The sequence below is a fragment of the Rhizophagus irregularis genome, chromosome 19, assembly GCF_026210795.1.
Source record: "Rhizophagus irregularis chromosome 19, complete sequence".
Taxonomy (NCBI): Eukaryota; Fungi; Glomeromycota; class Glomeromycetes; order Glomerales; family Glomeraceae; genus Rhizophagus; species Rhizophagus irregularis.
In genome coordinates, this window is record NC_089447.1 from 2154064 (window position 1) to 2169863 (window position 15800).

Sequence of the window (15800 nt, forward strand, 5' to 3'; positions counted from 1 at the left end):
ACAAAGCCAGTGAATCGTAAATATGGGTTCGAATTACCAGACATTCCTACTGAAGCACAATATTTGAAAGTAACATATCCATTTACACGTATGCTCTTTTAATTCATATGAAGTTTTTTGATTCAAATTTGCAATCCTATTTATTAATCCTACGTTATTACTGTTAATTAATAGAGGATTCTTTACCTAGAAATTTGAGTGGAAAAACTTTTACTCGCGCTTTTGGTACAAATACTTCTGCGCTTGAATTATTCATATTGAAACGCAAAATTAAAGGACCATGTTGGCTGGAAATCAAAGATGCTATTGTGGAAACATCTAGAGTGAGTTTTTACCATCAAAATTCAAGTAATTACACAACTAAAGTGTTTTGGCAGTAATATATATACTTTGTATGTTTAGATTTCTTGGTGCAAACTTGAGCTTGTTGTCGACGATCCTAAAAAAATTAGCATTTTGAAAGAATCAAATTTTTCTGAACCGATTAAATCACCTTCATTAACAACCATGTCGTTGAGTTTAAGAACTATAATGAATCATAAAAAGCAAGTTAACGAAATAGCTGCTTTTAGTGTTCGTTTTTATCCAAAAGGTTTAGAAGTTTTTATTGTTTAATATTCATTAAATGTTTGGCTTGTCCTTCGTTAAAGCTTAATTGATAAATTATTTGATGTAGTGCCATTGGATGAAGCAGTTACACCGGAAAAATTACAATATCCTGTACAATATTCTGCAATTCGCCAACTGAATGATAAACCATGGTGGACTCATGGATTTGAAGAACTTGTAGAGAAAGAAAGAAAAAAGGACTTCATCTAAATTTGGAAGCGAATGAATATTCGTTAATCAACTATCTATTAGGTTAGTAACTTTACTTTTATATGATAATGATTTTATTCCTTGCATTTATATATAATTTTTCGGAATTTAATAGCACTCATCAAGCAGTATGATCCTGATGTTTTTATCGGACACAATTTCATCGGATTTGATCTTGACGTCTTGTTACATCGTTTAAAAGAATTAAAGATTAAGGATTGGTCCTGTCTTGGAAGGTTACGAAGAGTTGTGTAAGTAGAGTTCTTTATTAAGAAAACCTTGAACATCCTAAAAGAAATTAATTTAATGTAATATTATTTATAGATGGCCAAAATCACAAAGTGGGTCTACTGCGAATGAGTCATCCTTCGTGGAAAAGTCAATTGTAAATGGTCGATTGATTTGCGATACCTACCTAAACGCGAAGGTAAGGATAAGAATGTTGTCACTTAAACATATTTTAATATATATATATTTACAAAAATATGAAACATCAATATGTAGGACCTAGTCAAATCCAAGAATTATTCGTTAACAGAACTTGTCTTATCACAATTAGGCAAGCTTCGTAAAGATATCGAATATGATAAAATTCCGATGTATTATAGTCGAGCCAAAGATTTATTAGATGTAGTTTGCCATTGTTGGAATGATGCTATTTTTACGGCAGAACTTATGTTCAAACTTCAGATATTGCCTCTTACTAAACAATTAACAAACTTAGCTGGCAATATATGGTATATAAATGAGATGAATTCTTTTTATTCTCTAATATAAAGGAAATAATAACCGAACAAATCATTACGTGTTTATAATAGGTCAAAAACTCTTATTGGAAGTAGAGCGGATCGTAATGAATTTCTTCTGTTACATGAGTTTCATCAACACAAATACATATGTCCAGACAAAGAATATAAGAAAATTCAGGAACAAATTAGTGTAGATGGAGAAGGTAAGCATTCACTTCCAAAATTTTTATTATAATATTTATATATTTATATTAAATATAGTAACTGTATTTACGTATTTATTATAAAGATGAATCAACAGAAACTAAAGCAAGTGGGCGAAGAAAACCTACTTATGCCGGAGGCCTCGTGCTAGAGCCCAAAAAAGGATTTTATGATAATTATGTTGTACTTTTGGATTTTAACAGCTTGTATCCATCAATTATTCAAGAATACAATATTTGCTTTACTACAGTAGTCAGAGTTGGGATGGTGAGTTCGTAGTATATCTATATTATTGACATTCAGGGTGGATATAGTGACTTACTTATATTATAATCGAAGGAAAAGAACATTACTCCCGAAATACCTGATTCAAGTTTACCACAGGGTATCCTACCTAAATTGATTGCTAAATTAGTTGAGCGAAGAAGAATGGTAAAGAATTTGATGAAGAGTTCAATAGTTACCTCAGACAAACTTGCCGAAGTATGTTGAATAATTATTGTCTCGACATGCAGTAATAGTTGCATTAACGTTAATTATATAAATCATATTTTCTTGTATAATAATAGTATGATATTCGTCAAAAGGCTCTTAAACTTACGGCGAATAGTATGTATGGTTGTTTGGGTTATACTTACTCCAGGTTTTATGCCAAGCCGTTAGCTATGTTGATCACTTTCAAAGGTCGTGAAATTCTGGAAAACACTGTTAAATTAGCGGAGAACGAGAAGATGGAGGTATGTTATTTAATAATTTGATTTAATAAGCAAACAAGCGAACGATTCACATTGATTTTTATGCTTTATTTAAGGTAATTTATGGAGATACAGATTCTATTATGATTAACACTAAAGCAATAGACATAAATCAAGCGCTTGAAGTTGGTAACATCTTAAAAAAGAAAGTCAATGAACGATACAAATTGCTCGAGCTTGAAATTGACGGTTTTTTTGAGAAACTACTTTTGCTAAAGAAAAAAATATGCGGCTATTGTTGTTGAGAAAAAAAACGGCATCTTAGAACGTTCTTGTGAAACAAAAGGACTCGACCTTGTGAGAAGAGATTGGTGTGATTTAGTGAATAAAGTATCAAGGTACAAACACTTATAATCTTTATCATTATTTGTATTAAATAATTTCTAACTTGTTTTAAGATTTGTTTTGGATCAAATTTTATCATCTCATGATCGAGAAGTAATAGTTAACACAATCCATGCTTACTTGAGGCAAGTGGGAGAAGATACGCGTTCCGGAAATTACCCTATTAATTCCTTTATAATTAATAAAGTATGGTCTAATCAAAAATTGTTTTCACCACTTGGATACTTCGTTAATTTTTTTTTTAATATTAATAGAATCTCGCAAAATCACCGGAAGCTTATACTGATGCAAAAATCCAACCTCATGTGCAAGTTGCATTGAGAATGAAAAAGAAAGGGTTAAGTGCCCGTACGGGAGATTTTATTCCATATGTTATCTGTCTAACAGCTGATGGTAAAGAGTTCGATAAAAATATTTCCGATCGAGCATTTCATCCTGACGAGATAAATGAGTCCGATTTGCGAATCGGTAAATTTATAATATCCATGTTATTTGTTTTTATTTTTGTTATTTTGTCAGATGATATAAATAATTTTATGATTTATTATTTATTAAGATTATGATTGGTATTTAAAAATCCAAATCCATGCTTCGGTTTCTAGATTATGCGGACATATTGAAGGGATTGATAATGCATCCATCGCTGAGTGTTTAGGTATCCAGATTTTATTTTTACTATTTTATAGCAATTATACTCAGTAACTTGATAATTACTTGTGTTAAAAAAATAATGTAATATAAGGATTTGATCCATCAAAATTCAAAAGTTCATCGAATCTGGCGACATCACATAAAATTGGTTCGAAAATGCCGGATGGAGAGCGATTTAAGGATGTTGAAAAATTTATGCCAATATGTATTCATTGTAACGTAACAAATATCTTTGAAGGGTTAAAGGTTAGTAATTACTGTTTTCGTATAAAACTTGTAAACTATATTAATGATCGATATTATAGGACTCTGAAGGGTTAATTAAATGTAATGGGTGTAACACCATTATTCCATTTTCTTCGATTTTGACACAACTTACTTTCAAAGTTCGTTCCTATATTAAACAATATTATGATGGTTGGAAAGTATGCGATGAACTAAGTTGTTTATATCGAACTAGACAAGTCACTTACTCTAAAAATTGTATTAATCGAGGATGCAATGGAAAAATGAAGGGCGAGGTATATATAATATTATAATGTTTTAATGATTTGTATGGTTAGATTAATATTCTAAAATATTTAATCTACTTCCCCAAAATGTTTAAGTATGACGAACAAAAACTATATCTCCAATTACTCTATTTATCTCAATTATTTGATATAAGTAAAGTACAAAAAAGGGCGGAATTTGGTATGGATTATTGACTACATAGAATTGATCATCACTATATTAAAAAACTTAAGAGCACTAATTAATTTCTTTTATTAAGGTTCTAAAAATATAGAAGAAATCGGTAGATTGAAAAGTTTGGTCGACAGACATTTAGACCGGAATGCATTACGATATGTAAATTTAGGAGAATTGTTCAATTATTATTTCGAATAAAACTAATTATAAATATTCTATTCTTGGTAATAAAAATATCTATTCCATATATAAATTCAATGTAAAATTTTTCATTATAATTGGATAAAAAATAGATATAATGACCATCGAATCAATCATTATATTTAAGTTAATGATTCCTTTATGAATTATGATAATTATGTAATTATGATCATAATAAAGCATAGTTAAAAACAAAAGTAGCATGAAATTGTGCAAGTTTATATTATAATGATACTTGTTTAACACAAACAGGCATCAATGGATGAAACTCTTATCTGATCAAGAAAGTTATAGTGCAGGAAATTACCATAATAATGTTATTTCATTAATTCTTAATAGATATTATTTAACTTTTTAATAAATACATATATAATTCTATTATGTAAAATTTACAATGAATTATGTTCACCAAGAATTTAATTACCGTCGTTTGTCGAATCAAGAGGTTGGAAATATTTTAAATATTTTAGAAGATTGTACGAATCCGTTTCAATACACCTAGTACAAATCAAAAAAAAAAGGAGTTAAAGATAAATATTGCAGATTATATAATAAACATACTAATATTTTTATAAAGGATATAATAATAGTGATTCTTTTATATCTGATATTGGAACTTTAACATTTTCACATATGGTTATTAATCCTTGTTCGGCCCTATTAATATAATCAATATAATAAGAATGCTCAAATAATTCTGGATTTTCTTGAACAGCCATTGCTACATCCAATAATTGCTGGAATAAATAAAAAAATAGTTAGTACAAATTTTACTCTCGTTCTTCGCTCTTTTTTTGGCAAAAAAATATATATGTACTAACTTGACATAATCTTTTAACCAAAGAAACTTTATAATCATAAAAATCTACATCATATAGTAATGTAGCATTATTTCCTGCATCATTTTCGATATCACCTTTACCAAGAGTTTCTTCATTATTGTTAGCAAAAATATCAGTATTTTTTGAATTATACGAGTTTAATTTTTGATAATGTCCGGGAGTATTCCATCCCCATATATCTTCTTCATTTGTTGAATCTTTAAATGAATTATCATTAAACGATATTCTTCTAGGCGTAACAGGACTAACTAAGGGACTTGGCTCTTCTGTAAAAAGGTCATCGGATTTATCTGTTATATGTTTACTAAATTTTGAAGAAACTGGTGAAATTGGTTCATTCCAATCCCATGTATCAAAATTAACAACACCTTTCGAAATAACATCATCACCATCACTATCTGCCATTGGTATGTCAAAAATAGTTGTTCTGCGTCTAGATTTTAAAATATGATCAGGCCTTTTTGGATCTGATTGTTGTGAAAAAGTCCATGTTCTTACGAGATGAAGAGCTAACAGTGGACATCCCATACGATCATAAGCAAAAATACTTCTTAACACGAAGAAATATTCCGTTTTTGATGAAATTTCTGCTGCCCCTCTCAGTGTTTGAATGGATTTATCTTTTAATTGTTTGTATAAAACTACCAAAGCTGCATCAGGAGAATCAGTGGTTAAGGGTGTTGTTTCTACTTTCTTGTCGCACAGAGTTTCCAAAGGTACCTTTAAAATTTCTTTTTTATTAATATTGAATAATCAATTATCAATTTATATGAAATAAGTTAAAAAAGAAATTCAAACCATAATAGCTTTCACAGCTTTATCTCTTTGATTCAATGACCAAAAAGCCAAACTGGCTAACCATCGATCCCCTGTTCTAATGGCTAGAGGAATAATATAATCTTCATATATGCTCTTCAAAATAGGACCATCCTCACCTGTAAATTCAAAATTATAATTTAGTATTTAATAATAAGAAACATATATATATATATATACATATAAAGGATTACCCTCATAAACTCTAGTAATAGCAATAGCTAATTGAAAGTCATCCAAATGTTTTAAGCATACATTAACAGCATCTTTTAACTGATCACCAAGAAGAAAGAAAGCAGCCGCATATCCTATCAAATTGTATATTATTAGATTACTTGCAAACTCTTCTATATAAAAATGCTTGAAAACAATACCATAACGTTGTTTGCCCAACAGAGCATAAGCGTTTTTTAAAGCTGCTGTTTTCCATCTGGGTTCGGTAAAATCATTTATAAGAAATTTCAACATGATCGCTTGCTCTCTATGAGTATTGGCGGTTTTCCATAAACCTAACAATAATTTCTTTTTCCGTAATGCCATATAGAAAAGAGAGCAATCTGTTGGATCTCTCTCTTCTTTCAACATATAATGATTACGAGCCACGTTTTCCATTTGTTGTCGCTAGAATCAATCGTTAATTAATATAGATTTAACGGAAAAAAAGCTTTAATGTTACAAATGAACTTACAACTGATTCATTACTTCGAAGCCATAAAAAGATACCATGTATTCTTGCATCTTTCCATAAAAATTTTCCACCAGATGCTTGGATGCTGTATTCTATTAAAAGATCCTAAATTGACATAGTTAATGAATACGTAATATGTTTTAAGGTCGCAACAAAATATATAGAAGTTTTCTCACCTGAGAATTACTATGCAATGCCCAGTTCATATCTCGATAATTTAAACCAGGCGACCGTATACCAAAGGATATTTTATTTAAATAATGATACCGTCGCATAAATATTACGTATCGAACACCATTTTCGTCCAAACTTCGTTTTTGATTTTCTACCTGAATATTTACGAATTTGATGAAGTAGTATTCAGCTTCAGACCTTAGAATAACATTTGAAATAATATTCTTACCTGATTTATGGTATTAACTAAAGCTAATAATTGCGCTTGTTCAACGGGTGATAAGTCAGGTAATGAAATGACTTGTAATTTTTCAATCAAAAAATTAGCTTCTTTTTCAGTAAATTCAAGTAAATTTTCTTGAGATCTTTTTAAAAAAAAATAAATAAATAAATATATATATATATATATTAATATTACTTTTAATTTACGGAATATATTTTATTTCTTTAATTAATGTTATATGCACCCTTCTTCATCACTGTCTTCTCCAAAAAGAACATTATAGCGAGTAGTTTTCGTTGATGCTGTTGACTTGAATAATAAGGAAAATTAAGTTAGCAGGATTTTGATTTTTTTTTGTTGATAAAAAAGAAATTTTATAATTACGAACCATGTTATCCTGGAAAAATTTGTCAAATGGTAAGGGAAGAATTCGTTCAATAGGTTTATTTGTTCTATCCAAAATTATAAGAAATTTATAAAGGTGGGCAAAAATCTGCTTCACCAAATCCATTTGATCTATCGGAAATTAATTCAGAATTAACAACATTAGAATTAAACAAAATATAAACAAAATATAATCTATAAGTAAATTAACCTACCCCACATAATGTATTCTAAAAGAAACGTTGGATGATAATGTGGTAATGGACCATTCAAATGGTCAACAACATGAAACAATGTAGGATACTTTTTTTGATTAACCCCAGTTATACTAGAAACTATTGGATTATTTGATTTTAGATATAAATAGTGTTATATTAAAAAGAAATAATCAGAAAAAACTTGAATCACCTTTTTCCATATTTTCTTCTGTTAACCACTTGTCATAACAACGTAATTGATTACAATTAGCTACAATAAGTGAACCCAAATTTTCCCAAGATATAGCAGAAATTGGTAATGCAGAATTGCTAAGAAGCACAAAATGTTAATATTTGATTGAAATTCAAAAATTGTCGCAATTTTAAAAGAACATACTTCTCAATTTCTGAAAACATAATCCAAGAACTTCGTCCGGAAACATGGTGTTTACGAAGTTGAGTATAAATACAAATTTTTCGCGACGTTGATATAGCTAATACAATCTCAGCATTAGAAGTGAAAAGCCAACCTATATCAACAATTTTTTCACTAAATAACGGAAGGAAAGTACGAATAAATAAGAATTCTTATCAGAAAGAAATAATAGTTATAATGAAATATAGAACCTAAATTCTTCTATAAAATCTTTTGCAGATGGCAATCTTTTAGTTATGCATTCCCATATCGTCATTTCATAATTATTTCCTTTTTTCATAACTAAATAAAATAAAATTTAACAAATTTTAAATTAAAATGTGAAATATAAAATCATTTTCATACCAATTGCAGCTCTCCCCTGTGGACCACATTTGATTAACATTGGCTCTTTGGTTCCGATGTCATAAACAACTTCTTTCATCCATAATTCTTTATTAGCATCAAGGTTATTGCTATCATATTTCATATTTAATTGCCAATACATGATACATCCATCATCAGAATATGTCAATAATATAGGAGGAGATAAGTCACTTGATGGATAACATCTTTTATTAGACCCCGCCCACTGTTCAACAGATACAGCCAGTTTAATCTGACTGTTAATAGGAAGAGAAGCCTTCGAAACCAAGTCAACTTTTGAACCTGTATTGTAATTTTTTTTTTTAAAAAAAAAATTATAATTAAAAACAAATAAATTATATATTAATAAATTAAAACATAAAATCATACCTTTGTCAAAAAAAAATTTCCAACAAAAAATTGTATTCTTATGAGAGCTTACTCCAACAATATAAGTAGGAGTAGACGAGGAAGTTTTATGTTTATAAGAAGATAACAAGAGCAGTTCATAAGAAGCATCATAATCATTAAAAACAATCTTTTGAGTAAAATCATTTCTATCGTCGAATATGAAAAGGACAATTTGAATTCCGTCATGTGCAACAACACATTTTCCTAAAAAATGATCACGATAGAATAACAATTATGTATTTTTCAATTTTTTTTTTTTTGTTGTTATGAAATGATGATAAAAAAGTCTACCTTCTGGAAGCACACATACAAGCTTAATTTGTTTCATCGGAACAGTAGTTTTTTCAATAATTTTTGGGCTAACTTGATTAACAAGCTAAACGAAACAATTGTATTAAAAAATATATATAAAAACATATAACTAAAGAATATATTTATCAATATAATAGAAAAATACCTGTGATATCTCAGGCTTCGTAAAATCCCACAGGATTGCTCCTTCATCACTAGCAAGTGAAACGAAGCTGTCAGTTCCAGAAGATTTAATGATAGCTTTTATATCATTATGATGTCCAGTCCATAAATATTTTAATTCTAACGGAATTGATTGCAAATTTTCGAACATATCAACGAGACGAATTGAATATCTGCTAATATAACCTTGCGGACTTTGAGCCAATATTGTAAGTTCCACCGAAGCTTATTATATGATAAAAATCATTAATTTTCCATTTAAAAGTAATTTGATAAAACATTTATTCCAAATTAATAATAATAATTACTGCTCTTAAAATCCGGACTTGTATTATCATGAAACACAAATGTACTTCCATGAAAATAATCCGATTCTGATGGTGAAAGCACCTGAGATGCACGAAATAAGACGAGAACTTTTGGAATCCGTCTGGGCCTACAATAAATATTCTAATTATAGTAATTTAGTGTCAAAACAATTTTTTTTTTTTTTTAGAAAAAAAAAACCAATTGTCTTAGAATAGTTACCCTTATTCCCCAAATAACGATAGAACCATCTTGTTGAACCTGATAAAACAAATCAGGTGTATCTTTTGCGAGGGTTTTTAACTTCTTTAATCCATCATTTATACAGGACCGTTCTGTTTCATTGTTTTCATTTTCAAAGGAATCTATAGCTAATTTTACAGATATCAAAAATTCTCTTGGATGTATCCAATGAATGGGCGAAAAACAATCAAAATGTTTATGACAGATTCTCTCTTCTTCTAAGGAAGGAAGTGTAACCAATGATTGTTCGGGGTCGACAACTGTACATATATAAAGATTATGAGGTTCATCAGGGTTTGTTGCAGCCCATATTCTACATAATCCATCCTTGCAAACTGTTAAGAGAATATTGCTCCCTTGTGAACTAAAATATATTTATATATATATATATTATATATATAATAAAAATCAATAAATAAATAAATAAATAAATAAATAAGGATGTTATCTCATTTTTTCTTAATTAAAACTTAATAATCGAATAAAATCATTATTTCTTTCTTTACTTTATTTGTTCATGTGGACCTTTCCGCCATGAAAAGTTGGTTACTGATCTTGGATGTGGCAAATAATGAAATTTATATTTTCGTTCCTTGCCATCATTTTTTTGACAACACCAAATTTTCACAAATCTATCATACTTTGCATAAATAGATTTTTTATATGCATTATTATAAAATCAAAAATATTTAATTAATATGAAAGCAGAAATACCTCTCCAACAGTAGCAATTAATGTAGAATCTTGTGATACTTCAATATGAATTATTTTAGAAGCAACGCTATGACAATTATGAAAATAATTTACTAAATGATAAGGAAATAATTTGTATTACGATACTATTAAAGTGTAAGCTAACCTTTGTTCCCATAATTTGTTCCATTTACTACGATTCTCTTCATTAGACTTATTTTGTTCCCAATGAACAATAGCTTCTCCACCCACCAAGAGTTGACCTTTAAATTAATTAATACATAAATTTTAAAAAAAATTATCTATGTATTAGTCTTTAAAAACTCTGTGATTACCATTAATTAAACTCCATGAAGTGCAAAACACAGAATAATCATGTTTCAGTATTTTCAATAAAGACCATCGAATTTTCTAATATATATACAAATGAGGAAATAATTAGAATTTTTCATAAGACAAAACAAATCATAAATTTGAGATTTTTTTTAAAAATTTTTTTGTGGTATAATAGTATTACCATGGTTTTATCATCTTGATCTGGTTTAAATATAAGCACATTTGTTCCAATTGTTATAGCAATCTATTCAATTAAAAATATAAATTTTTTATTAATGATCTATATTTAATTCACTAAATCAATAAACATTTGGTCGTTTCTAAATATAAAACTGTCAAATTCTACATGAACAATTCGAACCTATAATCTAAAAAGAAATATTTGTGGCAGACTTTACAATTAAATCAATAGACAATTTGAATATAAAATAATCTTTCTTTCTAACCTTTCCATCAAATTCTGATAACTCTGCGGAAAAAATTATTTCTTTATTCGATTCCTCCTCTAAAAATTCGGAGGCATTTATTGTTTGAACCAATTCCGAAAGTCCACTATAAATTACAAGTTTATTCCCTGTACCATATATCTTTAGAACAGGGTTGAGTTAAAGTTTAACAAGCGTTAAAAACGTAAACGTTCTGTTAAAAAAAGGATATAGCCGTTTATCGAAAATTTGGAAAAGGGTACTAATCAACTTACAAGGTAACGAGAATTCTCCCAGTATGCCGTATGAAAGCTTTGGACAAGTCCATTAGACTTTCCAGGACAAACTTGCTTAAGTAACATTATATAATTCACACAACGCTAGGAAATTGGAACAAAAATCAAAAAAGAATGAAAATCGTAAAAGGGAGACACGAAATAATTTAAACTTTTCAAAAAAAAAAAGATAATTGCCGAGTATTTATAATTTATCGTTACACGTAAGCCCAGTATTTTGTTTGTTGTACCAAACTCCCTTATCAAATGATCGTTAAGAAGCCACTTTCAGATAAACATCTTACAAAATTAACAATCGACTCTATTTCATCTTAGGATTTGAGCTATCTATAATCTTATCGTTTACATAATATTGTTCGTTCCCCCAAATTTTTATTTATTTCACAAAACGAGGAGTCGAGGACCAACTTTGGAAATTGCCCTAATTCAAGCATTTAATTTATTATTATTACAGCAGAATTCGTAAAAATTTAAAATTTAAACCGAAAATTAATTTTATTAAATAAATGTCCATGATTGTAATATGATTTTTGCTCAAAAATATGGGTTTTAAAGAGAAAAAACTATATACAACGAAGTAAGGTAAGTGTAAGGGCATACAAAAAGAGATATAGTTATTATGAAAATATTTACAGTTTTGTATACCCTTTTTTTTGTTAAAAAAAAAAGAAAAATTAATTTTTAAAATGTTCGAAATTACTTCTAATGTAATGATTAAGTTGATTAATCTAACTATTATACGCAAAATCATTCTCTCTCCTCATATTTCATTATTCTCCATTCAAATTCATCCTACTAAAACTTCCATTTGCGTCTTGCATATTCACCAAATTACTATTCCCCTTAATTTGTCCTCTGTTTCCACTAGACGATGCAGCTGATCCTGAAAACGATGGTGAACTAGCGACAGTTGGAGGAGATGGAACAGGGCTACCGACCAAACTCGGTGAAACAGCCCGTCTTTTCGGATTGAAATAAGGCTCAAAACGATCATCTGATGCTTTATAGAAAATAGGTGTCAGCTTCGTTGTAAAGTAAAATAAATGGACAATAAATTACATGAATATACCTTTTCGCTTTATTCTACCACTTATAGGCCAAGGCCCAACAGAAGACGTCGGTGAAGGAGTATCTTGCCGAAACTATAGATATTAATTATAAAATTAACTATGTCAATAAAGAGTTTAATTATTGTAATAAATGGATATTATATTGTCAGATTACTTACCGACATGTCAACTTCAGGATTTAGTTTTGAAGCAGCATAAGGAGGTGGTGATGGTTGAATATCTCGAAATTTGATCCAATTATTTAAAAATTCCTACATTTCGGTCATTTCGATTAAAAATTAATGACCTACATTAAAAAAAATGAATAATTAATTAATTAAAATTAAAAATTATCATTTACCTCAGGTAATTTCCCAGTATCCATATGATTTTCACATTCATTCTTAAGAACCTTGGTAGTTTTATATTCTTGCTTAATTTCCGTTTCAATTGGTTGTAATTCTTCTTGAAGTTCATTGACAACTCGTTGAAATGATTTTGTTTTTGGCTATAATTGTTTGTAAAAGGATTAATAATCAAGATTTATTTTTCAAAAAATAAATATATATATATACCAAAAGAGAAGCCCTCCTTGCCCTGACAGCACGATGGATTGGTGAGGGTTTTTCAATTCTTGGTTCACCATTACTATCCACATCCAAACTCATCCTTCTCATACGTTGAGGATGATGAGACATTAATGATCTTGCTGTAGACGTGGAAAAAAAATTTGGTGTACAAGGTGGTGGTGTTGTAGGAGTTCCAGGTCTTGACGTTGATAGAGATTTTTGGGAAAATGTAAAAGGATAAAATGCTAACTTATTTTCATCCTCATTACCAGACTCTGTCCCACTAGAAGGTGTAGGAGTATCTAATTGCATTGACATATTTGATACATTACTATCTCGTCTTTGATGACCAGATCCAACAACATCATACAATTGTATAGACATTGCTGAAACGTTGCTATCTCTTCTTCGATGACCTGATGTATCTTCAGGACTATCAGCTTGACTGGGTGAAGAAGCAAAATTATTATTATTGCTGCTGCTGTTGTGGTTATTTGATTGCATTAACAAATGAGTAATATTTGTATTCAGCGAAGGAGGTATCGGACGAGCTATTTTACGGAAGAAAGGGGGTTGTTGTTCAACTTGCTCAGCTACTAAAGGAGATGAAGTAGCATTTTCATAAGTTAGACCGTTTCCCTGTAAAGCAAAAAGTTTTCCAAGGTCATCTTGCGATTCAAAACGTAAATTTGTTGTAGTTAACGGTAATGAAAATTTGAACCCATTATTTCCGTTTACAGAAGGATCCAAACTTTCTTGACACGAATTATCGTTTACAGAACGTTCACTCATAATTATAATTTGAAAAATCAATAAAGATAAAATTTGTGTGCGGAAAATAACTTTATAAACATATCAAAGAATGCAACTGTCAAAAAAAAAAAGGTTCACAAAAAAATTTGATTCGCGTTCCATAAATGGTTATGCAGGAGTTACCAATTGTGATCGTGTAACCGAGTTACGCACTGGAGATGTATTACGATGCGATAACCCGGAATTTTATAACAGATGACCAGACTAATTAATACAGTTTTAAAGGTTAATTTATGGCGTGGGTTAAAATCTTTTTTTTCTGTATCGAAAGAACATTTGCAATTTAGAGTATAATATTGTGTAACAAATTTTTCTCAGCCGCATCAAAAAATTTAATAATTATAGAAATTCCGATATTTATAAATTATTGCATTAAAAAATTCACGTGATATATTGCTAAGATTTTTATATATTAATTTAATTTACAGTAATATTAAAATAATAACTAGAAACAACTTCACCATTTCCTCCAATCAAGTTAAAAAAATAATCATAACCTCTTGCAGTATCTGGCACAATAAAAGGCTCAGAACATCCTGCTGAAGCTTCACGATTGATTGGAATTGTTTTTATAAGTTTAATATCGGAACCGAAACCTTTATAGAGATTGGCTGATATGATATCAGTTATAGTTGGATTGGACGATGTATCCTTTATAAAAATGTATAAAAAAAGGGTATCATAACCATTAATGTTACTTTCATACTTTGTAAAATCTATGTAATGCATACCCATTGAATAATATGTTTTTCTCCAACATGAAGAACGGCATTGCTATGTGGTTCAATCACACGCGCTAAAAAAAAACGAAGAAAAAATATGAAAAAAAAAACGAAAAAAAAAATTGAAATAAATTATTATTGACATATTTTTGCTATTAAATTGAATTACCCTGACTAGTACTTGACATTTTTTTGCTATTTATCTGTTAAATTTTACTTTTTTGTAAAGAAAAAAAAAGTATTTGATGAACAAAATTTGTTTTAAAAAAAAACGGGAATCTGATCTTATTTGTAAGAATTTGTTATCTTATATATCTTTTGTATAATGTTTTACCAGAACTTACGATTCTTTTAACAAACAGAGCAATTATGCACCTACAATAAATAAAGTTAAGGAAAAACCTCTCCTGATTAACGGATCCACAAAACAAGAAAAACCAGATATTATAAATAAACAATGATATTTTTATATTTGATGCAGGTTGTTACATTGTTATTTTGGTAAAGAAAATAAATTTTACATAATATTATTATAATATTTTTGTAAAAAATTTTAAGACTAAAAAATATTGGACCATTGCAAATTATAAGCCAAGAATAAAATACTGCGCCAGTAAAGTGAAAGGAACATTTAAGTTTGATAGAACGTAATAATAGAACCATTGTCCGATTTATTTTTATCACTCACTAAAATCCTTATCATATGAATTGGCAGTATACTGTATACTCTGTATACTTTGCATCTCACTTAAAATTCTTCGCTTTGCCAGAATTTTCCAAAAGCAATAAGTAAGACCTATTAGTTTTTAGCCGATCAATTTTTAATTATTTTCGTGAATTTGATCCCCAAAAATGTTATTAAAAGGGTATTAATTCATGAATGTTTTCAAATTTAGTTGAACTCTGAGAAAATTTAGAAAATTTATTTGTTACCGAATTGTATA

At 28.9% G+C, this 15800-nt stretch overlaps 3 protein-coding genes across 3 annotated transcripts; all 3 read right to left on the minus strand.

Moving 5' to 3' along the window:
• Positions 1-4983: 4983 nt before the first annotated feature.
• On the minus strand, positions 4984-11769 carry OCT59_011018 (uncharacterized protein; the record flags this gene model as incomplete). The annotated part of the gene is made up of 27 exons (XM_025314014.2): positions 4984-5151; positions 5236-5976; positions 6055-6191; positions 6267-6380; positions 6447-6693; positions 6761-6865; positions 6937-7089; positions 7164-7299; positions 7402-7466; positions 7546-7673; positions 7757-7876; positions 7950-8068; positions 8136-8288; positions 8366-8456; positions 8520-8822; positions 8910-9134; positions 9222-9306; positions 9388-9629; positions 9713-9854; positions 9933-10317; positions 10460-10593; positions 10668-10734; positions 10813-10909; positions 10982-11057; positions 11164-11226; positions 11429-11569; positions 11683-11769. 27 exons carry the CDS (start codon positions 11767-11769, stop codon positions 4984-4986), a joined length of 4524 nt encoding a protein of 1507 aa, XP_025186111.1.
• Positions 11770-12060: 291 nt separating this feature from the next.
• OCT59_011019 (uncharacterized protein) lies at positions 12061-14199 on the minus strand. Its single transcript, XM_025314013.2, has 5 exons — positions 13328-14199; positions 13114-13260; positions 12932-13024; positions 12773-12845; positions 12061-12703 (listed from the first exon to the last, which is right to left on the minus strand). The coding sequence occupies exons 1-5, from the start codon at positions 14111-14113 to the stop codon at positions 12474-12476; spliced, it is 1329 nt and encodes a 442-aa protein (XP_025186110.2). The 5' UTR covers positions 14114-14199; the 3' UTR covers positions 12061-12473.
• A 233-nt stretch (positions 14200-14432) lies between these two features.
• Positions 14433-15278, minus strand: OCT59_011020 (uncharacterized protein). Its single transcript, XM_066136239.1, has 4 exons — positions 15236-15278; positions 15026-15140; positions 14866-14930; positions 14433-14785 (listed from the first exon to the last, which is right to left on the minus strand). The coding sequence occupies exons 2-4, from the start codon at positions 15042-15044 to the stop codon at positions 14552-14554; spliced, it is 318 nt and encodes a 105-aa protein (XP_066000885.1). The 5' UTR covers positions 15045-15140; positions 15236-15278; the 3' UTR covers positions 14433-14551.
• Between the last annotated feature and the right edge of the window lie 522 nt (positions 15279-15800).

Bases quoted from the DNA above. Each gene is read 5' to 3' on its own strand.
- OCT59_011019 (XM_025314013.2), bottom strand. From the start codon at position 14,113: ATGAGTGAACGTTCTGTAAACGATAATTCGTGTCAAGAAAGTTTGGAT. The intron at 13,261-13,327 runs GTATATATATAT...AAACAATTATAG, and splicing joins CAAGGAGGGCTTCTCTTTTG to CCAAAAACAAAATCATTTCA. The intron at 12,704-12,772 runs GTATATTCATGT...TTTTCTATAAAG, and splicing joins TGGTAGAATAAAGCGAAAAG to CATCAGATGATCGTTTTGAG.
- OCT59_011020 (XM_066136239.1), bottom strand. The intron at 14,786-14,865 runs GTATGCATTACA...ATTTTTATAAAG, and splicing joins AAAAACATATTATTCAATGG to GATACATCGTCCAATCCAAC.